At 43.4% G+C, this 15,279-nt stretch overlaps 2 protein-coding genes across 2 annotated transcripts in view; both read left to right on the plus strand.

Moving 5' to 3' along the window:
• Positions 1-15,279, plus strand: part of LOC128714815 (LIM and SH3 domain protein Lasp) — a 51,745-nt gene that overhangs the window by 5,324 nt on the left and 31,142 nt on the right. The window contains exon 2 of the mRNA XM_053809695.1: positions 11,970-12,064. Coding sequence (XP_053665670.1) covers positions 11,970-12,064 — 95 coding nt within the window. The remainder of the gene's footprint in view (positions 1-11,969; positions 12,065-15,279) is intronic.
• LOC128714814 (zonadhesin-like) lies at positions 10,460-11,735 on the plus strand. Its single transcript, XM_053809694.1, has 2 exons — positions 10,460-10,556; positions 10,630-11,735. The coding sequence occupies exons 1-2, from the start codon at positions 10,460-10,462 to the stop codon at positions 11,733-11,735; spliced, it is 1,203 nt and encodes a 400-aa protein (XP_053665669.1).

Below are 15,279 nucleotides of genomic sequence, written 5' to 3' on the forward strand. Positions count from 1 at the left end.
ACGCTTCCAACGAACAGCCTTCCGTATCGCAATTTAAAGAATACCTCCACACCGTTCAACACACATCTGTTCACGATGAGTTTGACACACGAGTTGTTAATTCTTTACCCGGAGCGGGAATGAAATGACGTAAGCGATTTGTGGCCTGCGATGCAAAGTGTTTATGATGTGCGCGGAGTGCTCACGTCATCACGGCTCTTAGTTCCTGTACGATGGTGTATTAGATCACTGGACACTTTTCCATCCCCAGCACACCGATTTGGTTAGTATTTGCAAACATGATCGTGCTAAATTATTGGCTTTTAATCGGGGGATTTTTTTTTTGTACCGAACGAGAGACTTTATCGTTACAACACACAGCCACAGGAATAAATCGAGTTATAAGTGTGGCGCCGAATGTGACCGATCGTCTACATTAGGTGCTTTTAGGCGTTTTTACGAGTTCCCGTTTTTTTTTTGTTTTGACAGCTTATTGTTCAAATGGAATGGATCATGATGGTTAATGGTCATAATTTATTTTGTTGATTATATTACAATATGGATATCAACATTTACATCCGTTTAAATTACTGTCACATTCCAAGTAATGCGAATTCGAGATACTTCGAGTTTTTTTTGTTTGAAACAATTTTTGTTTGGTAAATTTCAAATTTTCCCAAAAACACGTTATGTTTTAGTGGTAAAAAAATCTACTTTCAGCTAAATTTTACTCTAATTGTTGAAATATACGTAGAAATATCAATTATGTATATGCTTCGTAACCTGAAAGAGGGAGTGTTCGATCGATTAAAATAAAGACGTTGTTATGAATGGAATTCGAGTTACGCGAAAATTCAAGTTACGTGAATTTCTCTGGCACACATCATTTGCATAACTCGGGAAAAGACTGTTTAATGTAACATTTCAAAAAAAATAATTTTGACCATACTGTTAGCACACTGATGCACTGTGCAGTTGCAGCAGAATATTACGAGCGTGCAAAAGCGCCTAATGTAGACGATCGGTAATACTTCTTGGACCATCGACGTGTTCACCTTGAGACGGATCGACGAGTAGTCAGTTGTCTACGGTGGTGTTCCACGCAGCTGCTGCTGGATCTACTATCGATCACGTTTTATTACTGCCGGTATGTCTTGGTGGTCAAAGCGCGAGATCAATCGCGAACGTGATTCAAACGTCCACCCGACCAATGATAGTTGAGATGATGAGGCAGCACATTCGAATACTTTTTTGTTATGGGTTTCGCCCGGAGACATTCCAAGCACGCCCGCCCCGCGACAGTCGCGCACATTTGCGTGTGTGCTTTAACAACCGTCACAATCGCCGCTGATAGGAATGGCCTCACACGGCTGTACACGCGTGCAGGGTGTGCAGTTGTCGCACCCTGTTCGATGTGCATCGTATGCACGTCACGGTAGTGCACGGATTGTACGGCATCTCTCGCTCGCATCATGGATGTTGCTCTGATTTCGTTCGATATCGGCCTTTGTTCAGGGGGGTGGACGAATGTGAACGCAGGGATGACAGTAATGGCACCGGTGGTCACACTAGGGCAGCTGCACTTTGTTCCTGAATTAGGGGTGTATCGTTTGTTGGCAACAGCGAGGGAGCTCCGGACTAATTGTGTTCGAATTTTCCGTCATGGTTTTGCGGACCTCGTAAATAGCACATTATTGTTCCTTTTGCAACGAATTGATACATTGGGAATTGATTTCATGGTCTGTTTAAATGGTTTTGAATGATAAATTGTAACAATTGCAGCATGTCGGCTTACTTAAATATTGTTGGAATTGCAAATGAACGCTTTGGCGGGAAAATCAATACAACTGAGCACATCTTTGACAATTGAAACGATCTAATGCACTGAACTTCATTACCTCATAATACTTGAGAATATCTTATTAACTTATAATTTTTGATCATTCTTACAAGTCCTAAAGGCTGTAAGGGCTATAAAAGTAGTTGGTGATCTTCGGTGTAATGATTACCTCTGAATATCCTCTTTAAATCTCTTTAAATGATGTCTTGGTATAATTTATGAGGTTTGATCAGTCAAAAAATTCACAACTTTGGAAGACGCTTTGTGATTATATCCTCAAACACTGCAAATCCTGAAGTCTAGAACATTTTCTCTTTCGCTGTTCTTTAACGACACAAAGACCTTCCTCGGGATCAAGGTGTAGGAGTCGTCTATGCTAATCTTCTTGGCGGAGGATGTGAATTACACGAGTAATTCAACGCATTCTCACGCCAATGGTTGCCAATCAGAGTAAAGAAGGTATTGCCGTTCATCAAGACCTTGATGTCTTGTTGAGATGCCAGAATTCGGCTTCTGTTCGAAGCGTTGACCTTTCTCCAGGAGGGAGAAGATATCAATGGTGCTCTATTGGAGCTATCCTACCGAAAGAAGTATAGTCATTATTCAAGATACGCGAATAATGCGTCCCAGAGAAATCCGCGTATATTGAATATAAAACATCTTTAATATATCGCAGTAAGAGATCGAATGCTTAGTAACAGTTTAACCAAAAATTAAAATAATGACCAGAATCATACACTAAGGCAGTTTTGTTTGTATGTCTTTTGACGTTTCCGGGCTTATCAGCTTACAGCTCTCCGTACAAATGGCAAGCCAAGTAAGGCCTATGAAAGTAGGATTAGATTGTTTACCTAATCAAAGCAGCTAACCTAGGCTCGACAAATGCCAAAACAAAGAATTTTGCTAGATGACCTGAACCTGTGGTTTGGCCATATTTTCCGTGTGCAAAGAATGTGAACAAATTTTTTTAACGAAAACAACTGAAAAAAGTTTATTTTAATATTCACAATTTTATATTGTTTCAAATAAATTGAATTATTAGTTAAATTTCTAAACTTTAATTGATTTTTCTCAAATTGTAATTCCGCAAAAATAATCCCTTGTGCTATTCTTTATGTCAAAATGCTATGTCCTTCACGAATATGTACATAATGATACAGCCCGGTACTTGCATTATTTGATAGAACAGGCCCTCTAGCTTAAGCCCTCTAACTTACGGTATGATCTGCCCCAGTATTAGAAATATGTAACGCGTTTTTGAGATTTATTGTAAGTTGAAAATTAGACATTGAATTCCACGAACGAAACTCCGTAATCTGTCAAATCTATAAAACACGCGATTCTCTGAATCCGCGTAGCTACTGCGTATCTCCGGCAAAGACTTTAAAAGATATCACGTTTTCAAACGTCTTCGCTTTGGTGTGGTGCTTGCAGTACAAACAAAGCTCCGTTCGCAGTTGCTAAAATGTTTTCGTGGAGGCAATTATTAACTGATAACGTTATCAAATCTCGTTTATGGCGCAATAAAATAACAACATAAGATGAATAGCTAGATTCGCCACTAGTTGTTAAGGAACTCGACTAAAAGTCGCAAAAAAACAGTCCATTTTTAATGCATTTGCCACATTTTCAGGGTTAAGATAGCCTAACAGATGCTTTTCGATATCAGCATAATCTAACGTTACGTTGAATCATACAATTTCTAGTTCATTTGCGTATCATTTTGAAGATTGTATTCCTTTTTTTATCATTCATCGAAAAAAAACAACCTACAAATCGATACAGAGGTAAGAAGTAAAACCTGTTCGCCTTGCGGTCGACTTTTTTTGTGAACAAACTGGCCTGTTGTTGTTGGTGTTACTGGCGTGTGTCCGTTTTCAGCCTTCACGATCACTGCCGAACGCGCATATATGCTCTTAACGTGCCCGATCGAACGTGACAATTTTGTTGCTGTCCAGACCGGCTTCCAAACATCATCCACAGGCCCGACCGCACTCTGGGTGATGGGTCTTATGTCAATGTGGATGACGACGATGATGATGATGAGGGGTTTGCGTTTGGAATTTTTATCGGTGAATATTTAACATTCCACTGTCACATTCGATCCGGTAACGAACCATTCGGTACGGTGGTGAATTTTTAGACAATACCAACATGTGCCCGTGTTCGTATTCATTAACGATGGTAGAACGTATTTGGGAAGGAAGTTCCGCGTTCGTGTGTCTATTGCTGCTTTCGCTTTCGCTCGAAGCTGAGGTTGTTTTAGTTGATTAGGGAACCAGCGCTTGATTTGCATTTGCAGCGGAATCAAAGTCCGTGCGATGATTATCTGTTCACTTTCTCCTGTCCGGTTGGGCCGTAGAATTATGAAATATCTGAACTTCAGTGTGTAGATAAATATTTCTTGCGCGATATGTTCACACAAAATGGAACCACGAAAGGCTAGATAAAATAAGGTCAGCACAGTAGGATGCGGCGGGATAGGGGTGTAAGCAAGCAGAGGGGTAGCCAAGAAGACCGGTACACCAGCTTAACCGGGCAGAGCAGACTGGAACTGTACAGAAATGGAAAAGTTGAAGCCAACCAGATCGTCATGAAACTGAAAGCTGTTCAACAAGTTGTCCTGCAGTCCGTTGTATGCAATGGTATGATCACACGCCCCGTTTACTGGACACGTTTTGGACGATCTCTGGTCGGCAGGAACTGTTCGAGTTGCGAGTACTACCCGGGGGGTATGCAAGGACCGTAGCGGATCCGTGTGCTGCCTTACGCAATGGGCTAATAATTATACTAATCATAAGCTCCATATGGATGGTTAAGAGTTTACCGCTAGTATCGTAGAAAGCAAACATCCTTTGCGTATTGCAACTGAAAGTGTTCTGCCACCACACCTTCGGCGAAATGGTTTATATTGTTCGGTGCGTGCCGGAATGGATTGTTTATAGTATGCATTAATTTAATTGCCAAAGAGCAAAACCTCCGACGGAGTGCTTGTTTTGCTGTACGAGACATGTAAACATTCATTCATGCCTGTCTACCTCTAGGGGTGCGAGTGCGTAATCTAAACAAGCGACGTGCATAATCGACTGCGACTCCTGTGCAGGCTTGAACTACAGCCATTGCGCAATCGAATGTTCCTTGTTTGCGTCGACATGTACACAACCTTTTTATTTCAACTAGTAAAAGTTTGTTGTTGTGTCCAATGCGGCTCACAAATGTTGTATTCGAGATAAAGTTTTTAAAAGATTGTATAATTAATAATTCTGAGGAACAGCTTTTGGAATGAAAGTTTTATAGTTCAATTTATTGTCTATAAAGTCTTCAGAATATCATTGCCTTCTTACGAGCCTAATAAAGAAGTTTGTTTATTTCTCAAATTTTAAGCAAAGTTGAAGGCTAAAATGATCTTACTGCTTGGTGTTGTTAATCCGTTCGCTTGTTGCCAGTTTAAAGAAGCCATTTGGGTGGCGTCTTTTGAGCCAGACTGCTTGCTTGCTGACCGTGTAGCTATCAACTTTCCTTGATCACTTCTCAGTAGGCAAGGTCGCGTTGATCGCCAACGATATACATATGCGCCACTCCAAGAAGCTTAATGGTGGTTTCGTCTGTTTCGATTCTCATTCGAGGGCACATAAAACTCACACTATCACGCATCGCGATGTTTTCCGCAGTGGAGAGTTTGCAACGGTCGCGATCGCCAACCGTCTCTTGCGGACCGGTTTCTTTATGGATCGGCGCGAACGACGGTTTCAAACGTTTCGTCCACAGGGTTGAACCTGTTCGATCTGAACGCGTACCAACAATACAGCTAAACCAGCAAGAGACCCCTCCGAATGATGTGTGCGCGGGTGTGCGTTTGCTTGGGTTTTAACACAACTCCCAACCAAAAAAGACCCCCACCGGAACGTACTGTGCAATCGAGCATAAATGTGTCTTCCCTGTTTATGTCCAACAAATGTGCGGATGTTGTGCATGTGAAGCGAGTGAACACAGATGAACACTGTGTGCGGCTGGACGCGCGTTACCCTTGATTGGTCGTCCGGAACCTCCACAAACCTATGGGAATGAGATTGTGTCAACTGTGAACTGAGGGGTTGATTGAAAATATAGCGAATAAAAACCGACAACAAATCGTTCTACAACAATCGAATCGGGTTAGGCCAGCGTTTTTGAACTTGAACTGCTAATGGACGGGAAGTGAAGCTTGACAGGGAAAAGTCTTCAGTTATTTAAACTGTTTTTGATGCACATTGGACTGTCCAACAGTTCGTTAAGGGCTATTCTTTATTGTGGCATTCGGGTTCAGGTTTCAATTAATTGGGTTCCGCTTTGCAACAGCGATATTAATAATTTAGTCAATAACGCGTTTTTGATGACATTTGATGAGCTTTACTATTATTTTTTGGCAAATATCGTTTCATGGCACTTGCGTGCTCACCTTTAATTGGTGTCCGAATCTGCATTTCAGTAAGCTTTGCTATTGTTTTTTGTTGTTGCTCTTGTAGAAAAGCACCTCCATAAACAATGTTATCCGTTTATGTGGTTCTCACAATTAAACATAAATTTTGCTTTAATTTTTTAAGCTTCTTCCTGTAGTTATTAGCTGCTGGTCAAGATGCTAGACCTTGGAAAAGCTGGTCGACAAACAAACTAGAAAATAATTTAGCTTTTCACAAACCAAAAACAGGCTTTTGTTTATTTTTTGCTGTAAAATATTGTAACAATCGTTGTTGGGGTTTTAACGTTTCATCAAAACGAGCCGTTATTTGATTGTTGGAATTAAATTTGAATCATTCAACTCTCAAAAGGTTCATGAATCTCTGAAGATTCAAAAATATTTATATGAAATCCTGTTTAGACGGAGCGCATTTTTGAGATTTATAATAAAAGTGAGATTCATTATAAACCTCTAGATCGTTAAATCTTTCTGTGTATGAAGGTTATAAGTCTTACAAGTCTCATTTGTTTCACGATAATTAAAGCAAATCTTAATAGAGAGTGAGTTAAACCAAATCTCCAAGAAGATCAATTTTAACTCTTTTGAAATTTAACTCATTGACAGCGAGTTAAATCAATCAAAACAGCTTTAGTTGAACTCTTCACGGTGACTTTCAATTCGTGATTTAAAATCTGAATCAACTCATGAGTGAGTTAACTGAATTAACTCTTCAATTTCAACTGAGCTGAGCTGAGCATTTAACACTTTGCGGCGACCGAACGTTGTCGCAACAGAGTATTTGTTCTTTAAACGCTATATCATAATTGTGAGTGAGTTAAAGAGTCAAATGTTTATTCTAACTCATCGACTTTGATTTAAATTCTTCAAATGAGTTAGATTTTCCATCTCTAGCTAAAACTAAAACTCGTCGAACATATCGTTGCTGCGAGTCTTCCTTTGTGCTTTTATAACTACGCGACCAAAAATCCTTGATCAAGAAACACTCTCGAATGATTCTTGAAGTTTTGAAGATTCTTCAATCTTTATAGTAGAGATTCAGCGCCATGAAAGTTATTCAAATTCATCCAAAGTTATTTTGTTGTCTTATTTAGACTGTTTATATAAGCTTACCTTTTCCGGCTGTACTTCAAAACACATTTTATGGGTATAAAATAAGTTTTAATCAAGCACATTTGCATCCACCCCACTGACGCAAGTGAAGAAGTTACATCACGATCATTTTGGCTTGTGTCTTTGTAACAAACAGGCGCCGGAATGGAAGGGAAGCGCCTACTTTCTCCATTGACCCCTTGGCATCAGCCCATGTCATCAGACGTACAGCTTCTGCCTTTGCAAACGCCACGGAACCTGCATAATAATCCACCCGGATGCAATATGACCCTTGCACGAGTTGTGTCTTTTCGTTTCACTCTTGCTCTCGACCGAAAGGAATGTTTTAATCGACAAGACGCGGCTTTTTTTCGTAGCTCAAACCCGACGAGTTAAACGAGAGACGGTGTGCGATGAAACTATCCGGTGAATGAGGTTATTACACTTGGGGGTTACGCGTTTTCGTCTCTTTTGCGCTGAATGTCGCCTTGTGACACGGAGGAGACGCACTGCTCACCATTCCACTCGATCACTTTCCCGTTTTGCATTGGGCTCGGGAGATTCGAGATCGTGTGTACCACACCGGGCACACGGCGGTTGATGTCTGCAATTTGTCGTACCCTTTTGTCCGGAAAGTGTACCGCAAGCACTGGCGCGAATGAGCATTTGAAACCATCGGGGCCCTATAGACCCCCGAGGCGCCGTATCCAAAGGAAATGGTGTGTTTTTAAGGCACAAAGGGAACACGGGAAGACAGAGGGAAAGGGCGAGGGAGGGGGCGAGGCAATCGATGATCGTCGTCGCCTGTGGGCAAGATTTTCCTTTCAACTTCCTACCATCCATCCATCATGGCAGCTTTTCCAAATCGCTGGCAAACGAAATCAACAATAACGTCAACGAGTTAGGAATCTCCCTCGCACGTTTGGAGAGAAAGTTGCATTACCTCCTACCATCGGCGGGTACTTGTGTCGGATGTCATCATTCAAAGCAATCCGCTGTCCACCACCACCGCCAGTCCCGTCATGTCTGCTTCCGCGCCGGAGGTGGCTTTTCCATTTTTGGGGAAAAGTGACAAGACGTCTTCCTAGTGTGCATAACAACGTGTTGATATTTGCACTGACTGTAACTAAGGTTTGTAACTGTTCCCCCTGTCTTCATGCACAACACGTTTTATTTTTTTACTGCTCCTCGGTACATCGTCGTTTCCTCGCTATCTGTAGCGGAGGTGGTGCGGTTACGACTCCACCATAAAATAAAAAAAAAAACGTGTAGCCTATCTTGGACGAGCGCTGATTGAGTGTGGTGCGTGTCCAATCTTGGTCTCGAGTACGACTCGTTACGTAAACGGATATGAAGGCTCATCAACACCTGCCCCAACACCTTCTTCCGCTCTCGATCCACCCCGTACATCGTATCGCGTGTTTATCGGAACCGCCACTGGATCGGAAGCGTTTAGTTGCGTACCTGACACTATTTCACTTTCCATTTCCATTAATTGCCGTTGATAGATGGTTAGTGGGAAGGCAATATGTTGAAGCGGTAGGTGACTACTCTCGTTGGTGAATTAGTCATGGTTGAGGGTGGAGATAATGGTAGGTTGTCCAAACAGTACGGCGCCACATATCACATCCTGTACAGTACTGTTGCAGTCAGCTGATTCGGATGCTTGATGTATTTGCCTCTTAGAGTCGATCGTCTAGAAATTCGAATTTTTAGTTAGAATTAGTGTTGGGTAAATCCGATCAAGATCCTCAACAGAATGCAAGAATCTCAATCTCTAATCTAAAGATTCCCGTATCATCCAAGATTAATGACGTCCAAGATGTCTGATTTGAATGACTCAGAAGTCATACGAAGGCACTCAGATTCATATTAATGATTCTTCACAAAAACATATCTCGTATAGCACAAAAGAGTCATAAGAAGTTCAATACATTTGAGTTGAGAAATATTGGTGAAATTTGAGAACATTGTCCTCACGCAACTATCTCAGCTTCTTAAAAAGTACACAGATTGCAGACTTGTTAGAATTGTCTGGCATTCGTAAAATGACAGATAGTATACATCTACTATAACATCTGAATAGTTCATAGGTCAATTATTTAGTCGATAATAGCTTATTGAACTGTTATTCTAAATAAGTTGAGCTAATCGTGTAGCTGTTGTTATTGATTCCAAGCACAGTTCGTGTGAATTTTTTCTACGCTACTGTGCCGTTCCCTGGTTGAGGTTCGTTTTTCCTCGAGAGTGATTGATAACCTTTCGTGAGGGTATCATTTTGCACTGACTAAACTTGACGAAAACCGTCCTGGGTGTGGTGTGACTAGGCTTAATTTCGTGAAACCTTCAGTCCACTTTATGTATCATCCGGTCAAATGGTCGATGAACATGCACCGTTGATTTATAATCCAAGTTGAAGAAGCATTCGTACACTAGCGGTTGTCTTGCCGGTGAGAAGGTAAACGGATAAGGGGTTGCTGGTAGACACTGTGTATATAAAGAGGGCACTTGAACTCGAAGATAATGGTAGCCTGATGTACACGATGCCGATGCGGAACTTTTTGGTGCAACTATAGACATTTTGAGTTTGACAGCAAGATGTCATAATATTTCCTCACATTTCACAACAAAACACACGCATTATCTTTGCTACTGCTAGACGTTGAGGCCATATCCTCGTGCCACACCGAAGTTCAAGTTCGGTTTCGTGTGACCGGCGCCTGTAAACTTTGCGGAATGTTTTGGCACTGGCTGGGCGCAATTTAAAAATGACTCTTTCGATGTGGGTCCTGCAATTTCAGCTGTTTGCTCAGCGTGAAGGGTTACCGGACCTCACCAGCAGATCCGTTACAAACCGTGTACAGAGTAGTAAACTTTGCCCAACACAGTTGGTACGGCCCAGCACGCACTTGGACGTACGGGCCCAATGTTTTGCTGGGTCTTATCATGCCGAAATGGTAATGTTTTTACTGAGCACACGACGATACCAGCTATCATGTTTCGAAGGCTCCATGGGTTTGTGTTTAAATTTTGCTATAAAGTGAAAAGCTTACCCAAACCTGTGGTCAGAGTTCTTTGGGACAGCTCACACAATGGACACCAACGTCCGGCTGTTGCTTTCGGTCAATCTTCTACTGGTGCTGTTGGGTTGTTTACCCAGCCTGACGACTGCCCGCCGTGCTAGTCAAAGTAGGTTCTTGGGGTTTGGAGTGGTCTAAACTTGATGTATCTTAATGTGCCATTCGCTTACACCTTGTTGTAGAATGTTGTGGACCGAACGAGGTCCTCCTCTGGTGTCCGCCTGTGTGTGAACCAACGTGCGACAATGACTGTGTACCGACGCCAACCGGCATCCCGATGGAGACTTGCGTTTGCAAACCAGGATTCGTGCGCCACCAGGGACGGTGCATCGAAAAGTGCGAATGTCCGGCACCGTGTCCTCCAACAGCGCCACCAACAGAGTGTCCACCACCGATGACGACACCGAGACCTTGCGCACAAACCTTCTACGGTGTGGGCCGTAATGGTGATGACCTTTCACCGCCCAGACTGCATTATCCGCGCCCCTTCTCACAACCCGGTCCGTACTCCATGATGTCACAGTCCCAGAATCTCTCGTCATGCTCCAACTATCTCTACCGTCCGGTGCGACCATGCCCTCCGAAACCAGAACGCACGACGACGATGTCACCGTTTGAGGTGTGTCCTCCGAACGAGGTGCAGCAACCTTCTCCAATCTGCTGCGAGGAAACGTGCACCAGTAACTGTGCGGCGGTACTCTGTCCTGCGCAGCCTCCGACGGGTCCGTTGGTGTGCACCTGCGACAGTGGCTTCGTGCGGCATGAGGGTCGGTGTATAGCGCGCGAACAGTGTCCCGTGGAGGAGCCGGTTAAGTTCTGTGGACCAAACGCCCATTACAGTCCCTGTACGCCCTGCTGTCAGCAAACCTGCGACAACGATTGTAGCAAGATCTTCTGCATAGCGGCCTGTACGGGACCACCGACCTGTGTCTGTAACGAGGGGTATGTGCTGCACGAGGGACGATGCATACTGCCGTCGGAGTGTCCGCGAAAGTGTCCACCGACTACGGTAGCGCCTCCTCACGCGTACTATTATACGGAAAGGCCGTGTCCGCCCGTATGTCCACCGGGTGCAAGGCTTTTACCGTACAGGCCCTGTTGCGTGGACACTTGTACGACGGACTGTCGTTTAGTACGTTGCGCGCCAACCAACGACGACACTCCGACCTGTGTGTGTCAAAATGGACTAGTGATGCACAATAATCGATGTATTCCGCGCGAACATTGTCCGAGTACGAACCAACCAACGTACGGTTGCTACGGTGGTAGTCACTCGAATCGATACTAATTCCTGATGGATGACTGAAGAGTATTATTTTAATAAATTATATTTCCTACAAAATGATATTCCCATTCGGTTGATTGCATTTTATTACTCTGCACTGAGAAAAGGTAGTTGGTAAAAAGTCCTAATGACTGCACAGCAAAAAGTTCTTTTAGCTCTTGTAAAGTAACATTCGCTCTGCTTATACCTCCGTGACTAATTTCTCGTGTTTTTATTTATTCTTCCGTTTCATTTTAGACCTGGCACAAGACGTGCTTCAAATGTCACGAATGTGGCATGACGCTGAACATGAAGACGTACAAAGGATTCAACAAACTGCCGTACTGTGAAGCGTAAGTAACCATTGCCTCTGTTGTGCTTATGAACCACCAACACACCACCGTTGTTGCGCAAACGAAAGCGGTTCTTGGGTGTTGCCACACGCACACACACACACACACCCTTGTGCAGCGGAGATGCCCTTGACTTGTCTGATATTGTCCGATGCTTCGGTCCGTTTCAGAGCACCCGCACCCGTTGATGGGGTTTGGTTGTTCTTTTTCTCGATCCGAATGCGACCGCTTTCGTGTGGTGCCTGCCCATCGTAAGGGAGCATCCGTGCCGTGGTAAGCTTGGCCACTGTTTATAAACATTTCGGACGCCATGGAGTTTGGTGTGCATGGTCACCAGAATACGGTCGAAGCGTGTTCGTGGTTATCCTGCGAGTGGGCCCAACAAACCCGCCTAATCGAAGGGGTTTCTGGGTTGGTGGAGTGTCGCGTTAGAGCTGCATAATAAGAAGGGCCTGTAGGCTCGGTTAGGTAGGGAAAAAACCTAGTTCAAGGTCTTGAAGGTGGAAATATTTTGCTCTGCAAAAAATGGCCTGCTTTATTTGCCCTTAAAGAAGCGTTTTGCCCACAGTTATATTTTTGGAAGCTAAATTCGCTTATGGCTTCCCGTGGGTGGGTCAATTGGATTAATGAAACACGGGTCGCTAAGTTTGTTGTCGTCGTATGGTCACGTTATGAATGCGGTTTTTTGTAGGGTGTCTTAATATTTTTCATCTTTGAACTACACAAACTAATTTCTCCCGTGGTTGTCTACCAAGCTGCAGAGAACTTGTTGCATTGCTTTATTCGCCACCGAAGTACTTAATGTGAGGATTTCGTTTTATTTTCCCTTTCGTTCCCTTTAAATCGGTGTTTCTGGTCTCAATTTAATTTCTCCCCAATCTCTGAAACCGGCAATATATGAAATCCGATACTTGAAACCTTGCACGGTGAAGGGCCGAAATCATGCCAGGCGGTTGTAGCTGTTGCTGCTATTATACTACCGCTTGGGCAGGTCGATATTGAGAAAGGGAAATATGTGTGTGCATACCGGGTCAATCTAAAATCCCGCCGGCGAGGAGGCAGGCTTTGAGTGCGCTATCGATATCACAAGCACATCGGCGCTCGCGCGACTATTTTTATCGATGGTCCGTGACGGTGTCGGCGTGGCTTGAAAGAATATCCCCTTAAAAACCAATGATACCCCACCGGACCTGATTCTGTACCGGTCTTGTTTGGATTATCCGCTCCGTACGGAAGCGGAGTGGCTTAAGAGCTTTCGGAAACAGAACTCTGGATGGTTATGCTTGCTCCGTTTTGATCGATGCGATTTGTTGTTGGTAGGCATTCGTGATGTTCCTGTCTGTCGTGGGCTCATCGGAGCATAGCGGACATTCAAGCGATCGTGTGGCGTTGGCTCTCACGGACGTCAAGTGTTGCTTTTGTTCCTGTATGATGCACGATCGGATGTCGAAATTGGAGAATATGTTTAAAATAAAATAAAGAAATGCGAGAAATTCGATATGTCCACAATTTCTTGATGGAGTCTTTAGCGTATTATGCAGGTGTACTTGGATAGACAAATTGATCACATGATCTTCTAATGAAGAAGCAATATTTATTTTTACGAATTAAGGTCTCTTGCCATTTTTTGCAGTATAAACACCATTAAGTATACAAGTTCCTCTTTTTTTACACAAGTTACTCATTTACACCAATAAACATTATTTTTGTTCTTCCACATTGTGCAGCTTGTACTCCTCGGTGGTTTAGTATTAGCTGCGTTGGCCTTCATACGACAGAACCGGTACCAAATCTCGTCTGATTTGTTCCCCCCGTATACGAGACAGGAATTTCTAGCTTCGAACAAACAGTTTTTAATAAATCAAGGAATTCTTGATCTGAAATTTCATCAAAATGCCCCAAAAAAAAAGAATATGTTGCTTTGTTGTAGACTTACTCTCTTTACTTTAAGTTGGGCTCATATTTGGAGAAAGTTGTTTCGGCACAGCACACCATCTCTCTTGTGGCCTTTCTTAACACCCTTACTCTAGCATTAGCCAGAGGTAGGTTGTTTTGCCACATGACGCTGACGTTACCACCATCACACGAAAAATTACCCTGTTAATGTAGGTCAGGGGCTTAAGGGTTTTTTTTTCTACTCTCGGCTTCGTCCGGCTATGAATTACGATTGTTTGTTGGATGTAGTTTATTTTTTCTCCATTCCGATTGCGCTTTTACTTTGTAAGTTATGGTGTTTTACATACACCAATCTCACCTTCGTTCAACAATTGTGCCGAAAAAAAAAAAATAGCCGATTGTGGCTATGGTGGCTATCGCATGAATGCGCTGTGTGAGCAAATTTGACGTTTGATTTTTCACTAATATGCGCGATTCCAGCACAGACGAAGGCAGGGGGGCACAAATTTGGTTAAAAAAGTACAAGCAACAACTGTCTGATGTTAGGGATTTTTTGTTCGAGGTGGCATCCAAACAAGCGTGAAGGTTAACTCATTCGGCAACATCATTGGACGTAGAGGAATTTAAAAACAGTCACATTACGGTGGATCACTTTTTCGGAGTTGCTTTCACCAGAGCCGCAACCATTTGCTATCAGCGGCACAAACGTAAGGTTCTGCGGATGAATTCAGATCGTTGGTTTGTTGGAACGTTAAACAGCACCGATTAACTTGCTAATACGTTGAAGGTATTTCCGTACCTGCGCCACTGCGGAACTAACTTGAATCGTGCCATTTTACGCCCTTTTGAAGTTGAAGTTTTCGCGAGGACGTTGGTCTCAATGGTGCGCCACAAAGCCGCTGACCGTTCGGTGCACACTAATTACGTGAAATTACTTCATTCCATTTCGCCAATGCCGGTACCACCGCGCGGTGGCGTTAATTCCGCTGGCGAATGAAGCGATACGCGGAAAGGCCACCTTGCCTTGCCTGCAAAATGTCGGCACAGCCGAGCCATCGATTGAGACGAAACGTTTAAGTGGTCACCCTGGTATCACCGCGTACCAAGCCGGCTACTTTTGATAAATGATTGGTAATGTTCGATAGGGGCGGATACACGTTGGGCGTAAGACTGTGGATCCACTCCGAAAGGTCAGCTCTACCACTGAGAGGAGGTGGAAAAATAAATCATACATCAGCTACTAATACAGCAGCGCAACATACAGCGGGCAAGAGAAATATATCACAAACAAATGAAGAAATGTTTTACGCGATCCGTGT

Source organism: Anopheles marshallii, chromosome 3 (genome assembly GCF_943734725.1).
Source record: "Anopheles marshallii chromosome 3, idAnoMarsDA_429_01, whole genome shotgun sequence".
Taxonomy (NCBI): Eukaryota; Metazoa; Arthropoda; class Insecta; order Diptera; family Culicidae; genus Anopheles; species Anopheles marshallii.

What these genes read in the sequence shown, in the direction of transcription:
- LOC128714814 (XM_053809694.1), top strand. Translation starts at nt 10,460, where the DNA reads ATGGACACCAACGTCCGGCTGTTGCTTTCGGTCAATCTTCTACTGGTG. An exon ending in TGCCCGCCGTGCTAGTCAAA is followed by an intron (nt 10,557 to 10,629) that starts GTAGGTTCTTGG and finishes ACCTTGTTGTAG; the next exon opens with AATGTTGTGGACCGAACGAG.